The 23,428-nt window shown below is 29.1% G+C and overlaps 1 protein-coding gene across 1 annotated transcript; it reads right to left on the bottom strand.

Moving 5' to 3' along the window:
- Nucleotides 1-8,355: 8,355 nt before the first annotated feature.
- Nucleotides 8,356-9,183, bottom strand: LOC149181825 (uncharacterized protein At5g01610-like). The gene has a single exon (XM_089418410.1). It carries the CDS (start codon nucleotides 8,861-8,863, stop codon nucleotides 8,417-8,419), a length of 447 nt encoding a protein of 148 aa, XP_089274536.1. The 5' UTR covers nucleotides 8,864-9,183; the 3' UTR covers nucleotides 8,356-8,416.
- Between the last annotated feature and the right edge of the window lie 14,245 nt (nucleotides 9,184-23,428).

Below are 23,428 nucleotides of genomic sequence, written 5' to 3'. Positions count from 1 at the left end.
CAAAAAATAAAAAAAAAAAAAATTCCCAGATTCCAACCACTTTTGATCGTCGAGACAATTACTCCGCCTTCTTAGACGACTCCTTTATGAAAGGTATCCAAAACTTCCCTTTAGACCCCACACACTAAGCGACAGAAAAAATTCGCCATGAAAATCACCTTTCAACAACTCATGGGTGAGAAATTACACAACATTAACATTACGATAAGTTTTCGTCTCCCAATTGTTGATATGGAAGGGTGTGAAATTTGTGGGCTAGAAGCTTGTTGACATCGAAGGTTAGAAAATTTGTCGGCTCGAAGATTTTGTTCAACTAATTTTAATTCTATATTTTAGTGGTATATTTTCATTTAACTCCGGATTTGGATTTATTTATCATGTAGTGAGAGGGATTTAATCTTTTAAGTTGTACACTAAGGTTTAGAGGGTTATTTTATTAACTATTTTAAATTTTTTTTACAGACATGTGTCCTTCTTAAGTTGATCAGGATGGAATCACACATAGTCTTCATATTGGGCTATAGAATGTTCCTCTCATCTTAATTAATGTAATATTGGTGGCTTGAATCTAATGATAGTTTGTATTTGGCATAGTCTAATTTAGTGCTCTCAAAAACTCTCAAAGCATTTGATTCAGGCATATTTCATAATTCAAATTTGTGATTTTCACAAATCTCTACTATGTTTAACCTAAAATTTACCAAAAAAAGAGAGAGAAAAACAACAATATTGAATATTTAGATTATAGTTATTTAAACGCTTATTTTGTTTGCAATAGGATTTCAAACAATTTATAACCCCAATCTAATCAATATTAATTACTATTGGTTAACATATCACATAGATATAGAAACTAAATCAAATTTCAATAAATACACATATATCCAAAATTATGATAAGTAATTCTTAAAATATCAACCCCACATTGGATTGATCTATAACACTCAAGCATAATTTATTTTTCATTTATATGACTTCAAACAATTCGACAATCAAAACATGGAACTTAAATACTCTACTAAGCATGCAAATAATTACATTTATTTGTGGCTCCAACTGTGGTCACTTTAAACCAAAAGTTTCTCTACGCATTCAAAAAAAAAAAAAAATTACACCATAAACTTTCATTCGCCAATATAGCACTCAAGAACAACAAAGGTGATTTTAAAACTTCTATGATTTCTATTTGCATAGTGGCAAGAAATTAAGTTTGGTCCATGAATCAAGTAAATTGTAACCTTTTTAACCAAGAATGACAATTTATGAAAAGGGAAAGAACTTTAATGGAAAATGAAAATATGAGGAGTGAATAAAGCATACAAATTTTTACAATAATAAACTTCAATCATAGCAACAAACACATCATTCTTAATCAATTTTATTTTGAAATTCAGAACTAGAGAGAGGGGAAGAAAACAACTTGAAAAGATGCATTTTCTAAGGCCATTTTAATATTTAGCAATGTAATGATCAACTACATTCAATTGTAATTAATACTAAGACTAGATTGCATACATTTTGAGTTTGTTGTTGATATTCCACGACCAAAAGAAGTTCTAAATTTATCTAGAGTAGAGTATAAGCATCAACAAAGAATGCCAAACTATAACTACAAGCTTGGGATCATATGGGATAATCACCTCCCAAGGCTAGCCAACTACAAATCCAACGTAATAAGGCAGCATTCTAATCGAGCTAATGTGTCGGAAGCATAGTGGTCATGTTAGGTCCTAGTAGTAAATCCAAGCGCTTGATCGATAATACGAGAAATGCTAACTCTCCTCGAAACCATTGTAAGTCATACGAAAGTTTAATACTATAAATGTGCATATGGTGGTCAATAGTAGTTGTTGTCTTTAATATCCTATAATAAATGCTTATAATAGAGATTAAAAATAAGAAGCAAGAAAAAAATGAGCAATAAGGCCTTAAAGGGGAAAATCTATTAGATTATACCATTCCATATGTTACATTTAGCATACAATTGGCCTCTTATATTAATATATATGACCATAATGAATTATTCCATTCTTCAGTTCCAACCAAATCCATGATTTTTCATCCCTAACTTTGTCTGGCATTCTCACATAAACATTACTTATGATTCACAACTAGTAGTTACTCCAACATACTCCCCCTTAACGAGCACTTGTCATATTAATATGCATAGTTCAATTCTCCTTGAACTAGATCCTTTTTCATTTTCGTCTTCTATGCTCACTACTCTTTGTATTTATGCACCCACAAAAACATAAACAATTTCACTCCTCCTACATCATGACCAATCATCATCATCGGTTTTGTGTGGTTGATTCATAACCATTGTACCATTGGTTTTTTGCATTGCCTTACCCTCAACCATTACAATCCTCAATATCCCAAGTAGTTTTTGCTTGCCATAAACAACAAATCACATTGTGTGGTTTTTGAGACCACAAGTGTTAGTGGTTTCAGCCATGAACCTTCTTTTACAAAGTGGTTTTAATAGCACCACAAACTTTTCAACATAACATATTTTGGTAGAATACATACCTCATCAGGCTTGTACAACATTATTGATTCAGGTACTACTTAGGAATGTTGTTTTTATCTACATCTTCATTTGCATCTACAAAATATATTATTCTTATCTTGTTTCTTTTATTTATCTTGTTCCTTGCATTTTTTCTATCTTTCGTTATTCTTTTTGTCTTCATCATTCATTTTTTCCATGACGTTGCATCATTATCTCTATCATCATATTCTTCCACTAGTGGCCACTCTTTCCTACTCCATCATTCTCTTCTCATCATCTTCTTTCATCATTCTCTTTGTTTAATCTTCTTCTATCATAGAGCCTTCTTGACTTTTTCACTTTTTCACTTTGATTTTTCTTACAAACAACTAATTATTGATGTAAAGTCAAGTGGATTAATCTCAAAAGGTTGGGATAATTTCAAACATTTGGGACCAAGTTATAATGAAGCAAAAGTTTAAGATTTTGATGAATCGTGTAACTAGAAAGGATTCGAGAAATCCATTAATGAAGATACATGAGTTCCATCAACTATACTCATATATCTCAGTAGATAGAATTCTAGGAATCTTTTTGTTACATGATTCATCAACATATTAAACCCTCTCTTCATTATAACTCGGTCCCAAATTTTTTAGATAAACTTATGGGATTAATCCATCTCACTTTTCCCCTTTAATCAAAGATTCAACTTCTTCAATTTCACATTAAGATAGCATGTGAGTAAGCCTAACATCCTCGTATCTATCCAAGTGGTTAATTGTAGAACTTAATGTCACGCCCTCTATCTATATAAGAGAGTACTTGCTACACAATTACTACACTGTGCCTTGACTTTACAATGATTATAAAACACTAGGGGAAAACAACTTGTTGATGCCTAGACTTTATATGACCAAAAACTTTTGCATTATCAAGTACAATGAAACATGAACCCTCCGCTCCCCTCACCCACCTAGTTTTCAAATGTGCATATTTACATCATATTTTCAAATAGAGTATAACAAATATTTAAAAATGTTTCTCTAATCACAAAGTGACCATTAGTATAACAGGTATCAAAGCAAGGTTGCAAAACAAGATTATAGCCAATGAAATGAAGGGAAAATAATATATATATATATATATATATATATATATATATATATATATATATATTTATTTATTTATTTATTTATTTAATAATGTTAACTTTAGGTAATGTTATTTAATTTTAAGTCTAATAGCAACTAATGGGTAGTCAAATGACTTAGGCAATGCTTAATACGTGCCAGGATAATAACATAATTTTATATAGAAAAATAAAATAATTTTAATTTTAATTATTTTCAATATGGAGTTGATATATAGTATTTGAAAAGTATTAATAACAAAGAAATGGTTTAATATGCATTATAAATCAATTATATCAATATGCATGTTGATTAAAAGATTTTAACATCAAACATATAGAGAGAGAAAGAGAGCAAAATATCATATTTTATTTATAGGTTCTTTCTAATTCAAAGTATAAGGGAGATTTGTAGTTCTTCCAATGCTTAATATGGAGTTGACATGTAACATTTTAAAATATATTAATAACAAAAATAATTATATGTAGATATATACATGGACAAATTAGATAAATAAACATCTAATATTTTGAAAAGAATACTAATAACTTATTTAGAGAGAATACCCTATGGATATATGTCTTCTACATGAGAATATTAGGGAAAACTATTGACATTTTAATGTGAAAAATGTGAAACATAAATAAAATATTACAATTGCAAACTATACATATATAAAATTTATTATAATAGAAACATATAGAAAATCTTTTGAGTTGCAAATCTTTCTGAAATTTTACTCTCCATAAAAAATTTACATCATAAAAGATTTAATCACTTTAAAATTAAATAAATTCTAAATCAAAATAAATATATATTAATTTATTATTCCAATAAAATTATAAAATCCTTCACTAATCTAATCTAAATTAAAAATATTTAAAAATAAAAATAATATTCTAACATAAAACTTTCCTAATACATCCAGAAAGATTAAACTCGGGAAACTACAAAACTACATATATGAATTGGAAATCATAACGTGTATTAATATATGAATTGGAAATCATAATTTGTATTAAAATTGAATTCGGATTCGACACTACGACATCTATATAGAGAAAAATATGGGATGATCTTGAATACTCGTACACGAAATATGTTGCAATGGATTAATTATTCATGATTCCTCAGAATTTTTCTATTTTTCTTCCACTTCGTGAAATCAAAATAAATATATACTAATTTATTATTCCAATAAAATTATAAAATGCTTCACTAATCTAATCTAAATTAAAATTATTTTTAAATAATATTCTAACATAAAACTTTTCTAATACATCTAGAATGATTAAACTCGGAAAACTACAAAACTACATACATGAATTGGAAATCATAATGTGTATTAATATAGGAATTGGAAATCATAATTTGTATTAAAATTGAATTCGTATTCGACACTATGACATCTATATAATTAAACTTTAAAATCGTTTTAAAAAACGAAATATGGATCGTTCTGAACTTTTGTGGTGATGAAAGAAATATGTTGCAATGGATTAATTATTCTATTTTTCTTCCACTTCGTGAAATCCACTGAGCATGACAATAGATGGCAACAAATACAAATTAACTATCTCATACCAGAAACAAATCAACGAAACCACCAATACGATTTCCCAAATTAATATTTTCTATAATAATTATATTATTTTATTATAAATAAAAATAAAAATTAAATATTAATATTATTTTTTAAATTTAAAATTATAATAATTGTAATAATAACATTTAATTATACACAATGAACCAATTAACCTAACGATAATGATAACATTGGTTTGGGTACTATTTCAATCTTCATAATTAAAATGGAAGAAGAAAATGGAAGAAGACAGTAAACGATCGTTTCCATATGAAGAAAAGACATTTACGTACTCCATTTCTCTTTTCAAAATAACATTCATTCAGATTTTAAGTTCTGAAAAAGCAATAATGTATATAATTTAGATTTACCAAGAAAAACAATGTTTCATGTTTATTAGAAGTAAAAATTTGTTAACAACTATTTCATAAAAATGAATAAATAATAATATTAATTTTTTTTAAATTATAATATTAATAATATTAATTTTTTTAATTAATTATAATAGAGATTTAAATGTTATTGTATGTTAAAAATAAATATCGGGAAAAGTAAATAAAATTAATCATAGTATAACATTAAGATTATAGAGTTTTTTTGAAAAAGTTTTTATGAAGAAAAAACCATTTATGAAACTTTACTTACTCTTTAGCTAAAGCTCAAGTTACTTGTTAAGTGAGTCTACTATCTATTCACTTTTGATATCACTATTATATAATAAATTTATTTGACTAAGTCAAGTTTATCTATTAATCTCTCTTTTAAATTTTACTTAAATAAAATTTTTGAGTTCAATCTAGGAAAACCCCATGCCCTCCACCTATCACTCTTGACTTTACTAGGGGTATGCATGCCTTATGAGGTCATATAGTCATATGCCCATTTACATGTAATTTTAAAAAAAAAATCTTCTCCAAAGTAAGTTTTTTTTTCTTTTTGCTAGAAAGGCACTTACAAATGCCACCATCCTTTCACGTTGTCACAGTAATCCCTAGCCATGTTTCCATGTCCATGCAACTATGTCATGTTTCCATGTCCATGCAACTATGTCGTCTCCATGAATCTGGTAGCCATGTTTCCATTTCCATGCAACTATGTTGTCTCCCTGAACCTGCTAACAAGATTAGCATATGTTACCTCTCAAGGAAATGTATCATACTAATGGACCCATGGATCCATCCACACCTATTCACTCCACTTCACCATCTTAATGATACTCTCATGGAATAGCTGGAAAGGGGCTCCTATACCACATGTTAAGAAAAAACATGCAAAAAACTTAAATATAATTAATTACAACCTAGCAAGGACTCTACAGAAATTTCCTGAAAAATTTCTTGATTCATTTCACCACCATTTTCGTCATAGTCACATGCAACAACTCACAATGACGGTTGGGATACCACATGTTACAAGTAAACATGCAATAAAGATATATATAATTAATTATAATATAGAAATAATACTACACAAATTTCTTGGAATAAACCAAACGATCCATCCACACTCATTCATTCCACCTAACCATCCTCACAATGAGAGCTCTAATAGAAAGTGTTAGGAACAAACATGCAACCAAGATAAACATAATTCATTATATAGCATAACAACAAAAAAACACAAATTTCTTAGAAAAATCCATTGGATCCATCCAAACTCAATTCATTCCACCTAACCATTTTGATGATAGTCTCATGCAACAACTCACAATTATGGCTCTAATACCACAAGTTAGGAATAAAAGTGCAAAAAAGATAAATATAATCATTATAACATAAAAACAACACCACACAAATTTCTTGGAAAAAACTAATTGATCCATCCACGCTCTATTCATTCCACCTAACCATCTTCATGATAGTCTCATGCAATAGCTCATAATAATGTCTTTGATAATGTCTTAAGATATTTGTTTTACAAAATTGATAAAGTGAATAGGTGTAGATGGATACATGAAATATTATGGTAAATACACCATGTGTGGCCAACATCATGTGACAAAAAATAATAATGGTAAACCAAACTTATTTAATCTATCACTTTATCAATTTTGTAAAATAGATATCTTAACAAAAACAATCCTAATGTTAAAACACAATTTATAATAACTATTTATAATCATTTCCATGACTATTTGAAAACATATATAACTTTTTTATTTAAAATTGAATATTCAATTCAATATGATGAATGGTTATTCGAAAAAAAAAAATATTCTAAAAACATTATTAAAAAAAAAATTCTTATTCAAAAACAAAACTTACTCTTCATACAATTTATAGTTGCCACAAATACAAATTCCATCTAATAATACCTCTTTATAAATTCTAAAGCCTTAAATAAACTTAAAAGATAACTTGGAAAAAAAAAAAATCTCATCTAATTTAAATGCATCAAATGAAAGTATTAATCACCTCTTTGTAAATTATAAAAACTTCAAGTAAACTTTAAAACTTTTAAAAAATAAGAGAGACCATTTTTTTCCAACTGCCATAGCATGAAAAAAATCAATAATGAATATAAAAATGTAAACATAACAATTTCAGCTAACATATCAACAAAACCACAATACATAATTACAAAATCCTCAAAAAATAACAATATATCTGTAATTTATCTTACCAAAATAACAATATATCTATCTCAATAATAAATATGAAAAATTGACATTGGAAAAAACAAAATGGAAATACTTAGTTACAAAACCCAGGCATATATAACAGATGAGCAATAACAATATATCTATCATCTATCTCAGTTTGCAAAATTGACATTGGAGAAATCAATAAATATAAAAAACTAAAAAAAAAATTTAACCTTTTCATCACAATACAAAGTTTACATTACTAACAAAGACCAGACGAGGATCTATGATGAGTATCTATATACACACTAAACCCTCTTAACAGTCAAGATGATATATATATATATAAAATTCATCTTTCAATCAATTTACGGTTTCCATTACTAACGCTGCTAATTCTGCATATGAACACATAGTCTATATATTGCTGAGAGATTTAAATCAAATTTAAGTTTAAAAAAAAATATCAAATATGATAATAAGATATCATAAGCAAGAATTTATCATGAGTAGATCTCAAAATTATTAAACATTCACTGGCTATTCAAATCTTTTAAATTAAACGTGCACGCTAGTGCAGTGTTTTTAATACGTGTTTATTTATTAAAAGAAACCATCTTTTATTTGTTATCATTCTCTTCAATTTGAAAGGCACCCACGGGGAAGGATTTCTCCATCCCAGCGATAGCGCTCTTGAAGCAAATCTTGTCACTTGCTGGGTCATCAATGGAGATCTCACAGATGGTGATCCACACAAGAAGCTCCTTGCTCTTCACTCCACTCACCTTCTTCATCTTGTGTTGCTCAACATACCCACTGATCTCTGTATCATATTGCACCAATCTCCCGATTGCCTTGAACTCGTGCTTAACCTTCTTATTCCGCTTCATCCACACAAACCCAGTTTCCCTCACGTAACCACATTCTTGAATATCATCAAGCGGTATGAGGCCATTCGGAAGGCCTGCCTGTTCAAGCAATTCCACGGTTTTCTTCCTGCAAATTTCGCTTCCATAGTAGACTTCTGCCCCGGCTTTCTTATCATCACTGGCAACCTGAGGAGCCATTCTTTCTTATGATCTATAACACCTCTGCTATGGTCTTAATGGAGTAGGCAAATGGATGGAAATGCATGGGTGTAGAGAGTTTAAATAGTTGAAATGGATCAATGAGAGGCCCGGAAACAACCCTAGTGAGTTTCGCATTGAACTAAATCCCAGATATTTATTGAAAAAGGGGTAAATTTGGCTACTAAAGTCCCCACTCGATTAAGGGTTAGCATAGAAAGCTCGGGACAGGAAGTTGGATATACGATATGAAGTCGAAGCAACCACCAAACCATTGTATTAAATTTGTAGTGTCTCTTCACCCACCAAGAAAAAGAGAGTGGAGATCATAATTTAAATTTAAGATAAAGTTCGTAACAAGTAATGGGTTAAATAGCATTAAGTGATGTATATGTGAGAGCATGTGGTATTTAATTATTGAGAGTGGAGAGCATAATTTAAATTTAAGATAAAGTTTGGAAGAAGTATTGGGTTACATTAAGTGATGTATATGTGAGAGCATGTGCTATTTAATCAGTAATAATTAAATGTCTCCCCATAAAATATACTTGATGCTTTGTAATTTTTATATCTAAATTATTTAATATTTTATAATTAATTATTTATTATTTATTTTAAAAAAAATATAAAGCTTAAAAAGATAATAATTGATTTATTTAATTACTCATTGTGTTCACAAATAAATTTAAATTGTTAGAATCATTATTTTAACCATAATCATGAAGTTGTAGTTTAAGTTTCAAAAGCACAAATAGCTATGAAATTTAAATATTTAAAATATCCATAAAATTTTTAAGTGTTAAATCAATTTATACTTTCAAAAAGACAATTTAAACAATGAAAAATAACCAACAAAAAAATCATTTCACGTAATTTAAACAAAATAATTTAAAATAATTAAACAATACCGATCTATAATTGTTTAAATATCTAATAACTTAATAGCCCTAACTCTTCTAACTAACCTACCTACACAAAATAAAAAATAAATATATAAAATAAAATTAAAAACATATTAGTTAATACATGTTCTATAGAAAGTGAGGTCCATAAAAATATATTCATTAATCCATGCCTAAATTAACTGTACATGCATTATTTTAATTTATAATAATAAGGTTATTTTTGTATATTAACTTCTTATCCACACGATTTAGTTAATTTATAAGTAATTTGTTAATTCATAAGTAATTAAAGAATAACTATAGAGGTATTTTTACATATTATCTTGGTTTATTTATTAAATTTGGTTTTATGTTTAAATGTATTAATAATTTTATATTTTTTTGATCTAAAATTATTTTATTTTTAATTATTTTTTGGATTTATAAAAATTTTGGACATATATATAAGTTACATATTATTTTAAAGGGTTAAAAAAATTAACTATAATATAAATTTATAATTTTAATTAAAAAATTAACATTAATATATTTATACCTCTTACTATAAAAATATATGAAATACTAAATTATATATTTATAAATATACATTATACTAAGTTAAATATTTATAAATATATAGATAGAAGTAAGTTAAAAATATTTGGTAATGAGCTACAAAAAAATGTCACATAAAATATCATATTAAATGTACATAAATCCATATTTTTACTTTATCAAATACATGCAAATCAAGTGGCATTTATAGTAAGGAGAAAATACCACATTAAGTGTCTACAAAATTTTATGGACTTTGGAGAAGTGGAGAGTAATAATAAAATAAATTAAATATACATAAATCAAAATTTTTATGAACTTTGGAGAAATGGAGAGTAGTGGTAAAATAAATTAGATATGCATAAATCAAATGGAATTTGGATTGAGGGAGAAATGACCATAACATAGAATGCTAGATTAGATGTTCATAAACACTCATTTCATTCTATAAAAATAAAAAATTCGATATGGTAAATGAGGAAGATGCAGATTCATATTTTTAGGAAAGAAACATCAATTCTAAATTAAATATTTAAAAATAAATTTCCCAAAATAATAATAAAATGCAAATAAAATAATATTTTTATCAATAAAAAAATACTTGAATATTGAATACCATAAATACGCATACCATTTTAAAAATAACATAAATTATAATAAAATAAATTAAACACATAAAAATCCAGATAAAATTGAGTGAAAATATTTAAATTAAAAAACTAATTATCACTAATTTTTAGAAAGATGAAAGACATTCATATTAAAAAGAGAATATTAAAAAAATCATTCCTATAATTATTAATTTATACTTTTAAATAATTAATATTACTAAATTCCTTTTATAATATTTTAATTGTTTTAACATTGTCAATTTTTTTTATTTAAATTAATCGTTAAATATAAATTTAGCGAAGCTATTCTATATGTCCTTCTTTATATTTTCATTATTAATTAAAAGTTTATAAAAAAATAACTATTTTGGATTTTTTTTTTATTAATTAAAAAGACTTATTTTTATTAAGGAGTTTTTGGTGAAAATCACGTCATAATTCATTTGTTGACACATTTCGAACCAACCAGTGTGCTTCATCATCAGGACAAGTTATGGCAGCAAGGTAAATAGAGAGAGCAGATCATCCAACGACTAAATTTGACCACAAACAACTATATTTAACTAGGTAATTGTAGTGGACCTAGAGATAAGGATAGAGAAAATTAATTAATTTAAAAGTTAGTTTTGTTATATGTATTACTATATTTGATTAAATTTAACTATTTGTATTTAACTACAATGAGTATAAATCCATAACTAATTAATAGATTTATTTTTATTATTAAAGTTATATAGATTAAATACAAACTATTATTATTAATATTAAATGAAATAAGAAAAATTAAAATTGTTTGTGTTAGTCTTTAATAAAAAAATTTAATTTTTCTTATTTCATTTAATATTAATAATAGTAATTTGTATTTAATCTATATAGCTTTAATAATAAAAATAAATCTATTAATTAGTTACGGATTTATACTCATTGTAGTTAAATACAAACAGTTAAATTTAATCAATATAGTAATAAATATAACAAAACTAACTTTTGAATTAATTAATTTTCCCTGTTTCTATTCCTCAGTCCAGTACAGTTACCCAATCAAATATAGCCATTGGATGATCTCCTTTCCCTATTTAACCTGTTGTCTTGACGATGAACAACAGATGATCTGGTTCTTCAACTTGTCGTGACGACAAACCACACTCGTTGGTGACCATGAACCACACTTGTTGGTTCGAAACGCCTCCACAAATGAATTATGATGTGATTTTTGCAGAAAACTCTTCTCAATGATGATGATGATGATCGTTAACGTCCGCTGAGACCAAATAATGATCTATCGGACCTAAAAAGACAAATTATTTATTTTGATTTAAGATTTTATTCCTATGCTCAAAAAGCTTGGAGAGAAGCCTCCCGAGCTCACTATAATTTTGGCATTGTAAAAGGCTAGGAAAGTCAGTATTGTAACAAAGGTTGTGAAATTGAGATCTAATGTGGTTGTATGCAGGGCACTCTAAGAGGAAGTGGTTTTCATCCTCGATGCTCCTATTCTCACAAATATGGCAGATCCTTTCCATCCATGGCGTTTTAGGAACTACCCAGCGGCCAGTTTCACTATGGAGCTCATGAGAATTCGTTCTAATCTTTGCTATATTAATTTTCTTTTTTGAGCTAGTTAGAATAGAGAGATACTTTTGATCTTCAAGGGTGGGGTTGATGACCTTCTTATAATAACTTAATTTTCTTTTAGACACTAAATCTTTCTCACACCACAATTTTTCTTTGAACTTAGAAGTAACAATATCTTTAATGTTATTTATGTTTTGCAAAGCATCATTCTCATTGATCTCCCAATAGTTTAACTAGGCCCTTGTGTCCTTATGCCATCCTCGGTTAAGCCTTAGGTGATTTTGGCTGGAATTTAAAGCTAGCTTAGGAAGTCTATGATTGTCTATGTTATTGAGCTTGTGCTTGTACATCAGAAACCTGAGCATAGCTAGGCTCTCAATAGAAGAAAGACCTGCTTCTATAAGGAGAATAGGATAGGGTGTATTACTTTTAATTTTCAGGTTATAAGTTATAAAACGCTTCTGGATTTGCTCAATCTTCCTCCATGATTCTCTGGAGATGCTGCAGCCCCAAACTTCACAGCCATATAAGATAACAGGAGTGACTAAAGTTTCAAAGAGGAACTTATTTTTATCCCACATTACGAGGTTTGCCGTTTTACAATTATTTTCAAGACCAAAATAAGCTTTCCATCCCCCATTGATCCTTTTCTCAATGCTATGGTTCCAGTTGAGCTTGTGATGGATATCAATTCCTAGGTACTTGTAAGAATACACTTCCTCCAAGTTATTATTGTCATACGTAAAATTAGCGCAAGTGTCCTTCTTAGATTTGATAATCATAACTTTTGTTTTGTCTGTGTTAACAGTCATACCCATGGTAGAGCAGAAATCCTTAAGAAGCTTGAGTTGCTTATCAAGATCAGAAGGGCACCTTGCCAGAAGAACAATATCGTCAGCATAGAGAAGAAGGATAATGACTATCCCAGCTAAGATTGTGCCACCACCTCCTGCTTCTTCTAAATAACCTTCGAGCTTATCGATGTAAATGCCAAATAGAGTAGGGGAGAGGGGGCAACCTTGTTTAACTCCGATGTTACACTTAATATCTTTTGACCACCCCTCATTGTTCTTTAACTTGGCAATTACATTCTCGTGTAGCCTTATAGCAGCAACTCTTAACTCAAGAGGGACCTTTAGCTCTTCTAACCTATTCCAAAGGTTGTATCTAGGAATCGTATCGAAAGCCTTTCTAAAGTCTACAAAGCAGCAGAATAAATTGGATTTATCATTACGACATTCCTCCGCAATGATCCTTAGCGTAACAAGGTGGTCTGTTGTTGAGTGATGCCTTCTGAAACCTGCTTGGCCTTTAGCCCGCTTACCTTCACTTTCAAGCCATATGCTTAACTTTTTTTCCAGAATACTACCATATAATTTGGCTAAGAGAGGGCTGATCATAATTGTTCGATAATTAGAGGGGTTATTTGTATCTCCATTTTTAAAAATAGGGATAATGAGGCTCTCAGTCCAAGGTTTAGGGAACCCTTGCTTAACAGCTTGATTGAAAAGCTTGTGGATGTGGGGGATGAGGACAGGGCCTCCAATTTTTAAGATTTCTGCCTGGTAACCTTCAATGTCCTTAGCTTTCCCATTCGCGAGGCGATTAACCCCAAACTTAATGTCTTCTAAAGAGAAGACTTCTTTCGTTGTGAGCAGGGTTTCCAAATTATCCGTGACATTAGGAGATTCATAAAGCTTTTTAAGATAAGAATTCCAATCGTGAAGAGCAATTTTATTATTATCCTTAGTCTTCCTAGTCAGAATCTGCCTCCAAAATTTCTTAGGAGCTACCTTAGAGAGGTGTAAGAGATTCTCATGTCTTTGACGAATGTACTGCCTCTTTTTCCTTTTAATTAGGGCTTTGTATATTCTTATCTTGTCCATTTTAAGAGAATCATCAACAACTTCCTTAATTGCTCTCCTCGCATGTTTACAATCTTTGTCATACCAAGGATTGGTTTTGCTATTTCTTTTATTATTTGAGACTTCAATTGAGAACTTTTTAATAGAATATGAGAGGGTTGTAATAAAATTATGATATAGGTCTTCTATGTTATCTATACTAGATAAAGGAGGCAAATTAGTTTTTAATTCATTTAGAAAGAGGTCCTTTTTATTTTTATCAAATATTAAGTTCTTTTGGTTGTAAGTATTATTTTCTAGGGGAACTCTATGCATGACAAAATTGAGGGTTATAAGTAAAGGCCTATGATCGGAGTCAGGCTCGTGGTCGTTTAAGATGTCAAAGTTTATCATTTCGTTGTATAATGGAAGATCGGAAATAACGTAGTCTACCACGCTGCTACCAAGTCCATGGATGCAGGTCATCTTGCTGGAATTGGGCCACTTTTTTAGACCGTTGCAAATTATGAGATCCTGAGCACTACAGAGCTTGACAAGCTCCGACCCAAATAAATTTTCCCCGAGGTCTTCAGAGCTCCTTTTGTACCTACTAGCCAGGGTAGGGTCTTCGTCTAACCAAAGAGGATTAGGGTTGGAATGATTGCTTAAAATAATAGCTTGGTTGCTTGAAGTTCGGGCATTGAAGTCACCTATTAAAAGGATATTACCATCATTCCTTAGGCTAGAAATATCGTTTTCTAAACTATTGTAAGGGTTAGTTTTATAGGTCACAAAAACTAATAAACTTGATATAGATCACAAAAACTTAAATTCAACAAAAAAATTATTTTATTTTATCTTTCTTTATATTTTTATAATTAATTACAAATTTATAAAAAATAACTATTTTCAAATTCCCAAATTCAATAATTAAAAAGACTTTTAATTTTAATTTGAATGATCAAAAATATCCTTTTAATTTTAATTTGAATGGTCAAAAATATCCTTCTTTAATTTTAAAAATTGAAAGTCCCCTTCACGTTAACCATGAACTATTTATAAAAATGGGAATTAACTTATTTTCAAATTCCCGTTTCATCAATTAAAGGGACTTTTATTTTTAATTTCAATGGTCAAAACTATCCCTCTTTAATTTTAAGAATTAAAAGTCACCTTCACATTAACAATGAACTATTTATAAAAAGGGAGAACTTATTTTCAGATTCCCTTTTCATTAATTAAAGAGACTTTTATTTTTAAATTGAATGGTCAAAAATATCCTTTAATTTTAAAAATTAAAAGGCATCTTCACGTTAACAATGAACTATTTATAAAACGGGAATTAACTTATTTTCAAATTCCCGTTTCGTCCATTAAAGGGAATTTTATTTTTAATTTGAATGGTCAAACCTATCCCTCATTAATTTTGACAATTAAAAGTCACCTTCACATTAACAATGAACTATTTATAAAAAGGGAGAACTTATTTTCACATTCCCTTTTCATTATTTTGACGATTAAAAGTCACCTTCACGTTAACAATGAACTATTTATAAAAAGGGAGAACTTTTTTTCAGATTGCCTTTTCATTAATTAAAGGGACTTTTATTTTTAATTTGAATGGTCAAAATGGTCCCTCTTTAATTTTAAAAATTAAAAGTCACCTTCACATTAACAATGAACTATTTATAAAAGGGGGAATTAACTTTGACCGAGTTGAATTTGATTTACAAAGCAGGGCAATATGAGTGCCGCTCATTACACGTTGATTCAATACCACTTATACACTGTGCGGCAACATTCATACTCAACTACCATGGGTGAGAAGTTTTTTTTCTTCCTTTTCTTTTTATGAATTATGAATTATTTAGAGTGCGATATTTTTATGAATTATGAACTATTTAGAGAGATATTTATTAAGAGTATTATATGAGACTCAATAAGAAATTTAATTATAAAAAAAATCATCCTCAATTCCTCTCATAAAATTATTTGAATCATGAAATTTAAACCCTCCCATAAAATCTAAACCCATAACCTGATAATCCATTTTCTTTTCATTAACTTAAAGTATAACGAGATATCACAGTTCACAATTTATAAAAGGTCAAAATTAACTTTGACTGAGTTGAATTTGCGTCACAAAGCGGGGCAATATGAGTGCCGCTTATTGCACGGTGATTTAATACTTGTATAGCGATATCCTTGTACAGCGATATATACTTGTACAGCGATATCCTTACCTAGCATAACTCGCCATTAAAATCACCTATCAAATACCGATTTCTGAGATACAAATCCGATGATACCTTATTTATGGAAGGTATCCGGAAGTTTGTTGGTCGGAACTGTCCTCACTCACGCTGATTAGAAATATTTATACGCCCATCTATACAGTTCCCCCTTATTTAATGTTTATTGACACGTTGTATATTTATCGCCGATAAATTACACAACATTAACATTCTGATACCAATTGTTGAAATAGAAACTCAGAAAATTATTGGTTCACAAGTTTTGTTAGAACAATTTTAATTTTGTATTTGAGTATTTTATTTTCATTTAATTCTGGATTTATCATTTAATGAGAAGGATCCAATCTATCAAGTTTATCAAGTTTTGCATAGCAAAAAAAAGGTTTGGAGTCGCCCTTATGTTGGGCTATAAAATGCTAATGTGTCTCTCATAGAATACATCACACATGGATCTCACATTGGGCTATAGAATGGGTCTCTCATAGAATGCATCACACATCGCCCTCATATTGGGCTATAGAATGCATCTCTCAGCTTAATTAATATAACATTTGTGGCCTGAATCTAATGACCATGGCATGGTCTAATTGTTTATGTTTAGGTTTTAGTTCTCTCATAGAATGCATCACACATCGCCCTCATATTGGCCTATAGAATGGGTCTCTCAGCTTAATTAATATAACATTTGTTTCTGGAATCTAATGACCATGACATAGTCTAATTGTTTATGTTTAGGTTTTTTCATTGAAATTTTCTTGAATCTTATTTTTTAATGCATAAATGAATTTAGTGGCGCTAAAAAATCTCAAAGCATTTGATTCAAGGATATTTCTTAATTCAAATTTGTGATTTTAACAAATATCTACTATATTTGAGGCAAAATTTACCAGAAATATACCACAAAAAACCTAGAAAAAAATCAGTATATTAAGAATTTAGACTATAGTTATTTAAACCCTTATTTAGTTTGCAATACAATTTCAAACAATTTATAACCTCAATTTAATCAATACTAATCACTATTAGTTAACCCATATTATATCACATGGATATAAAAACCAAGTCAAATTTAAATCCATAAACATATATCCAAATTTATAGTAAGTAACTCTTAAAATATCAACCAAATAACTATATCAACCCCAAGTTGGAATGACCTATACCACTCAGACATATTTTATTTTCCATTTATAGTAAGTAACTCTTAAAATATCAACCAAATAAATATATCAACCCCAAGTTGGAAGGACCTATACCATTCAAACATATTTTATTTTCCATTTATATCACTTCAAACAATTGGACAATCAGAAACAGGGAACTTCCATACTCCATAAAGCATGCAAAGAATTACTTTTATCTGTATTTAAACCAAATGTTTCTCTACACATTCAAAAGGAAAAATAAAATTTGCAAAATAAACATTCATGGACCAATATAGTAATCGAGAACATACGTGACTTCAAAACTTTTATCATTTCTACGGCATAGTAACAAGAAATTAAGTTTGTTTCATGAATCAAATAAATCGTAACCTTTTTGACCAACAATTTGATGAAAAATGCAAATATTTGAATAAAGCATTCAAATTATATTAAGTTTGGTCTATAATCAAATAAATAATAACTTTTTTGACAAACAATTCCATGGAAAATGCAAATATGAGGAGTGAATAAAGTATACAAATGTTTACAATAATAAGTGTCAATTATAACAACAAACACATCATTTTTAATCAATTTTATTTTGAAAATCAGAACCAAAGAGAAGGGGAAACAACTTGAAAACATGTATTTTTTGAGGTCATTTTATTATTTGGTAATATAGTGATCAACTACATTCAATTGTAATTAATACTACCCTTTTGAAATTGTGCTGACTAAATTTCATACCCCTTGAGTGATTTGTTTAGATTCCAAACAATTCTAAATTTATCTAGAGCAAAGTATAACCATCAATAAAGAATGTCAGATTGGAACTACAAGCTTGGGGTCGCACGAGATAACCACCTCCCAAAGCTAGCCAACTACAAATTCGACATAATAAGGCAACATTCTAATCAAATTAATGTGTGGGAAGCATAGTGTCGATGTTAGGTCTTAGTAGTAGATCTAAGTGGTTAATTGATAATACCACAAATGCTAACTCTCCTCGAAACCATTACAATTCATACCAAAGTTTAATATTATAAATGTGCATAGGGTGGTCAACTATAGTTGTTGGCTTTACTATCCTATAATAAACAATATAATAGAGATGAAAAAATAAGAAGCAAGAAAACAATGAGAAATAAACCCCAGAGGGGAAAATTTATTAGATTATACAATTCCCTATGTTGCATTTATTGTGCAACTAGCCTCTTATATAAATATATATGACCATAGTGAATTATTTAGTTATTCACTTCCAACCAAATCCATGATTTTTCATCCCTAACTTTATCTTGCATTCACAAATAAACATTACTTATGATTCATAAGTAGGAGTTACTCTAACATACTCATAGTTTAACTCTCTTTGAACTAGCTCCTTTTTCATCTTCATCATATACCACGGGGGCTTCACTTGGGGAGCAATACGATACCACGTGGGTTCATATTTGGGGATATATATTGAGGAAAAAAATGGCATAATATATTGAGTATATAATATGGGGTGGAGGGTTTTTATATTCGCATGTATAAAAAATGAAGCTTAAAGTTAATGAAAAAATATAAAGGGGTATAAAAAATGTTAATGAAAAAATGGATACATACAATATCTAGTGATAGTAGGGATTTTTTAATTCGGAAGGTGTATTGGTTTCATATTGGTAGGGGGTTAAATAATATGATTTTTAGAGGTATTTTCCAATATGTAGTCAAATTAATAGTATTGTTTAGTATGCCACGAATGCAGGTGATGTGTCAGAGGTTCATTGAGTGAAGCCCCCGTGTCATATACGTTCACTACTCTTTGTCTTTATGCACCTACAAAAACATAAACAATTTCACTTCTCCTACATCATGACCAATCATCATCATGGGTTTTGTGTGGATGACCCATAATCATTGTACCTTTGCTTTTTTTCATTGGCATACCATCAACCATTACAATCCTCAATATCCAAATTGGTTTCTTTTTACCATAAACAACACATCACATTGTGTGGTTTTTGTTGACCAAAAAATATAGTGGTTCTAGCCATGAACCTTTATTTACAAAGTGGTTTTAAGAGTACCATAAACTTTTCAATATAGAACAATTTGGGAGTTTACATGCCTCATTATGCTTGTACCACATTATTGATTTGGGTACTACTTAGGGATGTTGTTTTCATTTGCATTGCTTTTGCATCTACACAATATTATTATTATTACATTGTTTCTTTTATTTATCTAGTTCCTTGCATGTTTTCTATCTTCTTTATTGTTTGTGTCTTCATCATTCATTTTTTCCATGATGATGCATAATTCTCTCTATCATCATCTTCTTCCATTAGTGTCCACCCTTTGCCACTGTAACATTCCTTCCTCATCACCTTCTTTCATCATACTCTTTGTTGTCATCTTCTTCTATTATGGAGTCTTCTTCTTTTTCATTTTTGTATTTTGATTTTTCTTGCAAACAACTAATTACCGATGTAAAGTAAAGTGGATTAATCTCAAAAGGTTGGGATAATCTCAAAATTTTAGGACCAAGATATAATGAAGTGAGAGTTTAAGAGGTTGATGAATCATGTAACTAGAAAGGATTCTACAAATCCATCTATGGAGATACATGAGTGTCATCCACTATACTCATGTATCTCCATAGGTAGAATTCTAGGGATCATTTTGTTACATCATTCATCAACATCTTAAACCCTCTCTTCATTATAACTTGGTCCCAAATTTTTGAGATACCTTCTAGATTAATCCACCTCACTTTTCCCCTTTAATCAAAGCTTCAACTTCTCCAATTTCACATCAAGATAGCATGTGATACTCCTTACATCTTCATACCTATCTTGATGGTTAATTCCTTAACTTAATATCACATGCTCTCTATGCATAAGAGAATACATGCTACACAATTACTACATTTGTGTCTTCACTTGACAAGGCTTATAAAACACCATGGGAAAACAACTTGTTTGTTGAGTATAATGAAACATGCACACACTGCTTTTCAATTGATTACATGTGCATCTTTACATCATCTTTTCAAATAAAATACAACAAACATTTAAAAATGCTTCTCTAATCACAATTTGACAATTACTCCATGATACTACTCAAGAAATTACAAAAATACTACTTAAAAATTACAAACCCATCACATAGGCTCATTTACATCTCATGACCGTACATATATTTTTTCCTTAACACTTCAAGAGAGGTCTTCCTTCATACATTTGAAGTGAATAATCTCAACTTCATAAATCCTTAACTCATATATATTAAATATACAAATACCCAAAATAATGGATGCTTATACACTTACTTTGAAATTTTAGTATGACTTTTAACTCAAAACTTACATAAATTTCAAAACAAACCATTTTTACTTTTACTTTATAATTTCACTTATCCATATCAATTTTATCATTTCACTTATACATATCAACTTTTAATGTTTTTAATTTTAGTACTTCCATACTGATTTTATATATACTTTTCTTTTTCATCTCCTCTTCGTCATCTTCTCTCCTCCTTATCATGTTCAAACTCGTTAGTCTAGAATCCCTTTTAACATAGAGTGCACTCCTTTTAACCTGGACTAAATTCCTTTTGGCATCACTCTACCCTATTTTCATTATGTTATGCACCGTGTTCCGTAAATTTTTGGCAATTCTGAACGGCTTTATGTTTTCTTTAATTAAATATTGTTATATAATCAATCGTCAACTATTAACTTTTGTGAAAAGTAAGGATTATAATCTATATTTTTGTATTATTTTATTGATAAAAAATGTATTTTATAATATAATTGAGTTGGAAATAGGAAAAAATAAAAGGAGGAAAAAAATTGCAAGATAAAAAAACTTATGGTTAGTGGAATAAGTTTTTTGAATGGTTTCTTTTACTTGAAACTCTTAATTTCATGAAGATATTTTTGACAATTTTATCTATCTTAATGTATATATTATAAATATAATAATATTACATATACTTATTAGTAATATACTAATAATATAGTATATGATGTTGGCAGCTCTGCTCTTAGTTGGCGCCTCAAAATTCAATGGCGGCTCTACTCTTTAAAAATCTTATTGCGAACAGAGTGGCTAAATAAAGCAAATGAACGACTCGTTCAGCGGAAGAAGAGGTTGGCGCTTTGTTGGCTCATCAAAAAACATAGTCAAAAATACGACTCCATAATTTCAAGAAGTTTGTCGCTAGGAATTTGATTTACCTTCTTGACATCTTACCGGCACCTCTCTAACTGCTCGACGAAAATACGCTTCTTGATTGCTCGATGATAGACATATACAACGGAAGGCGGAAGGCGGCTACTTTATTCTCTATCAATGTAAAATTCTCTGCCTGACTGCTCAAAACGGCAGCTCTCTAGGTACACATAGTTTAAAAAAAATTAACATCACGACCCTCACAATGCAGCTCTTCTCATCCTAAGCTTTGATATTTTGAGCCCATTTAATATCTAATTGAGAAAGAAAGGCATAAATAATAGAAATTGAATAACATACAAGAAAAGCTAAGGAATTTCGTTGTAAAACTTTGACAGTGTATCAAGAAAACCTCCATAGGGCAAGGGATTGGAATTCTTATTGCTGCAAGTCAAAAAATGATTGTCCAAAACATTGCATCAAGCCTCTTAGGCAATCACCAATTTAATATAGACCATTTCATTACGTAACTTCCTATAGTTACAAAATTATTAAACAATCACTCAATTTTACTAATTACATCAATACATATAGTGATTTTTTATTGTCATTTCTAACCTTTCTTAATCCCAACAATAACACTCTTGAAGCAAATCTTACCACTGGATATATCCTGAATGGAAATCGCAAAAATGGTGATCTAGAAAAGAAGCGCCTTAGCTCTTCACTCCACTCACCTTCTTAATCTTGTGTTGCTCAACATACGCACTGATCTCTGCATCATATTCTACCAATCTCCCAATTGCCTTCAACTCATGCTCAAACCTTCTTACTCCACTTCATACACACAAACCGAACTTTTCTCGCGTACCCACATTCTTGAATATCATCTAGTAGTATGATAAATTATAATAAAATAAACTAAACATATAAAAATCATCCACACAAACCGAGCTTCTCTCGCGTACCCACATTCTTGAATTTCATCTATCTAGTATGATAAATTATAATAAAATAAACTAAATATATTAATAAAGTAAATATATAAAAATCAAGTGACATTCACGTAACGACATTCTTGATTACGTACAGCATTATAATAAATTATAATAAAATAAAATAAACACATAAAAATCAAATGACATTGATATTTATTAGTAAACAAAATGCTTCAACATAAAATTTAGACAAAAATATCCTAACCATACATTAAGTGCTCAAAAAATGAAGAACATTCATATTAAAAAGAAAATATTAATAAAGCTATACATGATAACATTATTATTAATTTATTACTTTACATGTCACATTATAATTCTTATTCTTATATTAATTTATTCTTTTACACATGGTCAATGGTCATTTTTAAATTTAAATTAATCCTAAAAATAAATACAGTCCAATTGTTCCATATGTGTCATTCTTTCATTTTCTCCTTAGAAGTTTGTAAAGCTTAACTATTTTTCCAATTCCATTTTCATTAATTAAAGGGACTTTTATTTTTAATTAGAACGGACAAAATTGTCCCTT

Source organism: Pinus tabuliformis, chromosome 3_2 (assembly GCF_031772625.1).
Source record: "Pinus tabuliformis cultivar Carrire ecotype Pingquan chromosome 3_2, CPIR1, whole genome shotgun sequence".
In the NCBI taxonomy this organism is placed as follows: Eukaryota; Viridiplantae; Streptophyta; class Pinopsida; order Pinales; family Pinaceae; genus Pinus; species Pinus tabuliformis.
This window is presented reverse-complemented; position numbering and strand designations above follow the sequence as displayed.

Excerpts from the sequence above, each read along its gene's own strand:
- LOC149181825 (XM_089418410.1), bottom strand. The coding sequence starts at position 8,863 with ATGGCTCCTCAGGTTGCCAGTGATGATAAGAAAGCCGGGGCAGAAGTC.